This window comes from Penaeus monodon, chromosome 19 (genome assembly GCF_015228065.2).
Source record: "Penaeus monodon isolate SGIC_2016 chromosome 19, NSTDA_Pmon_1, whole genome shotgun sequence".
Taxonomy (NCBI): domain Eukaryota; kingdom Metazoa; phylum Arthropoda; class Malacostraca; order Decapoda; family Penaeidae; genus Penaeus; species Penaeus monodon.
The window spans coordinates 27,085,865-27,088,837 of NC_051404.1; the positions used below are offsets into that span (position 1 = coordinate 27,085,865).

The 2,973-nt window shown below is 35.1% G+C and overlaps 1 protein-coding gene across 1 annotated transcript in view; it reads right to left on the reverse strand.

Moving 5' to 3' along the window:
- The window catches only part of LOC119585373 (carnitine O-palmitoyltransferase 2, mitochondrial-like), an 11,830-nt gene that overhangs the window by 3,144 nt on the left and 5,713 nt on the right, over positions 1 to 2,973 (reverse strand). Inside the window, 9 exon segments of the mRNA XM_037934041.1 lie at positions 123 to 287; positions 290 to 317; positions 477 to 517; positions 520 to 751; positions 1,185 to 1,264; positions 1,267 to 1,366; positions 1,769 to 1,883; positions 2,169 to 2,338; positions 2,480 to 2,616. Of these exon segments, the coding sequence (XP_037789969.1) occupies positions 123 to 287; positions 290 to 317; positions 477 to 517; positions 520 to 751; positions 1,185 to 1,264; positions 1,267 to 1,366; positions 1,769 to 1,883; positions 2,169 to 2,338; positions 2,480 to 2,616 (1,068 nt within the window).

Genomic DNA, 2,973 nt, shown 5'->3' on the forward strand with positions numbered 1-2,973 from the left:
AATATCTTTTACCAAATATCCTTATAGATATTACGATCATATAATGAACACACACTGTTTTATCATTAACAATTGTAACTGCAATATCAACATCATCTTTACAAGATTATAGTCACACTTACCCAACCTGCGGACATGTTGTGAGGCATCAATATTTGCTGGTTTGCTATCTGGGTGAATGAACGGCTTTTCATTTATTTCTTTAGCTACCTCATTAAAGTAACTCATCACAGCTACTCCATCACCCCAGGCATGCTCAAAGTTAAGAGCAGATTGTCCATCACGTTCATTAATATAGAGAATGACTTATCAACCATCTGTAGAGCAAATGAATTATTGATTATCAAACATAACTCAAAACTGCTAGCACAATAATTTTTTTCTCTCATTAAGCAAGCATTGTACTATATTCACTGCACAAAAAAATTATCTATTGTTCCTTTACATAATTTGTTCTCTTAGATATTTCTCTGAACATACCTGTTCTTGCCATTGCCATAGAGAAAAGTACGATACTCTTCTCTGGGTCCGTGCCGACATCATGATCATCAAGCACGATGTTGAAAGCTGCAGTATCAATTGCATCCAGGGCTTCCTCATTCCCTGCTTCTATAAGTTCTGCTCTACACTTAGCCCAAGTGTCTCGATTTTCAGATGAAAGAATGGCCACAGAGTGCAACGGTGGTGGGGTCTGACTACTGGCTATGTATGATACACATGCATGTACATAGCTTGGAGACAGAATGTTTACCTGTACAAAAATACATTATGATGAAAAAAATACACAGGTGTACACAAACTTTTTACATGCATATTGCTATTTTTAAAAATGTCTTTAACCCTTAACCCATTCTCAATGGAGATTCATACCATGGCTGATAGACCATCCCTCACACCAGGCTAACATTTCCAGCCATGTAAAGTCAAGCCTGCTGTAAGCTGTACATTAACAGCTGTTCACACAGTTTGGCCCTGGCTACAGTCCCTCAAAAGTAACTTCAACATCTTTTTAGCTTCATTACCTAAAAAATGGTTATGTCACAGAAGAGATAGACAGCAGGATAAATCAATATTTTTCCAATTTTTTTCCCTCAAGCAGATGACCCTGTGCATGCCCTTGTGCTGGGAGCTCCCATCATGAGTGAGTTAACAGGCTTCAAGCATGGATTAAAGCATGAACCTACCATCACTATCAAATATATCAATACATAGAAGTGGCCATTCTTCATCATAAGCATATGGCGAGCATCTGGATTGCACTTCATCTATCCTTCCCAAATTCTGGAATACGTGTGGAGTTAAAAAGGTTGCCAAATTGTGACATATCCAAAGGGAAAACCTGGAAAAGAAAGAAAACAAAAGCATCAGAAAGAATCTGAATGAATGGTCAATACAACTTATCTTTCTAATTTCCATGATAACGACACTGATCAAAATTAACATATCCACCTTCCTTTTTAAAGAAACTAAAATCTGGGGGTTTAGATACATAATTACATATTATCTCTTTTCCGATGTGACTCAAAAAGACAAAAAATAATTCAGCAAAAATGAACATATTATTTCTGATTCAATATCTGCCTATTACCTTCTGGCATAGTAGATTAAATTTCACACAAGTTAGGGATAACATCATATATTAAAAATAGAATACACAAACAAGTAGAAAGAGAAAAAAAGAGCAATATAGTATTATCAAAGCATAGCATTGATAGTTACAATACACAATGAGCTAGGACAAACCTTTTGAACATAGCAGCATATGATGCAACAAAGATGGTATCCAGCGAACAATATTGCGGAATTGCTGATTATCAGTTTTTGCTGGATTCAGATGATATACCACCGGCTCCAATACCTCCTCACGAAGTGTGTGCATGAACTATTTTTTTCATATAAAATAAGTAGAAATCAATACATACACCACACATGTACAGATCAAACAAAGCCTAACTGAAATGAAACATTTGCTTCATCAGTTTTGTGGCATAAATGTCAAGAAATCAAAGTATGCTTTACACAAACTTCAAAAGGTCTTGTTAAGCAGTACAGTAAAAATATTATTCTATATATAAATCTTACAAATATTATCTTCAACTCAATTAAATCCTGAATTCATCTTCAGTTCTTCTTAAAGTGATTAAGACTTACTGCCAAGGAATTCTTACCTCATTGATGAAACAAGGATATTTGAAGCACGAATGACTGGGTCAGAGTAACCAGGTTTCTCTTCAGGCAAGAAGGCAAGAAAAGGGTTATAGTTCAGTACGACAGGAACACGGTCCCTCAGATACATGTCAAACCAAGGTCCTGATATATAGCTGGTATGTTTATTAGCCTGTAATATTTAAGAAACACTGTTTCAAATCTTCATCCAAGAAAAAGATTCTGAAAGAAATGGAAATCCATAATGCTCAACACCAATACAGGAGACTTCAAAAATTTTTAATGCCACTCAAATAAAGAATTAATAAACTACCTTGTCATGTTGATCTTGCAAGTCTAAACCAGCCCCAGTCTTGAAGTGTTCTACAGCCTTCTCTGTTACCTGATATTCTTCAGGTGACAAGATTGCCTTTTGTGAACGAAGATAGCGTGCACAGGTTTTCTCTAATTCTGGAATTTGAGAATTTTAAATTTTTCATTCCATAAATGATTCGATATTATTCTCACTTCAAACAGTCTCCTTTTTATTTTTTGATTTGCTGCTGATTATCCCATTCTTCCTAGCATTAATTTCCTATATAATTCCCATGTTTGTTTTTTATCATAAAAAGCATACCATTTTTTCAAACAATCTGCTAATTACAAATTTGAACAGACAAGTTGTTATTAGATTTTTGTTTAATTGAATGAAATAGGAAATATGAAGTTTCCCCCTGTCATCACAGGCAACACTGGTAAGTGTGTGATTGCAGACTAAAGGGTTATGGGAAAAAGTCAAGTATAACCCAACCACCTCATGTTTATGCC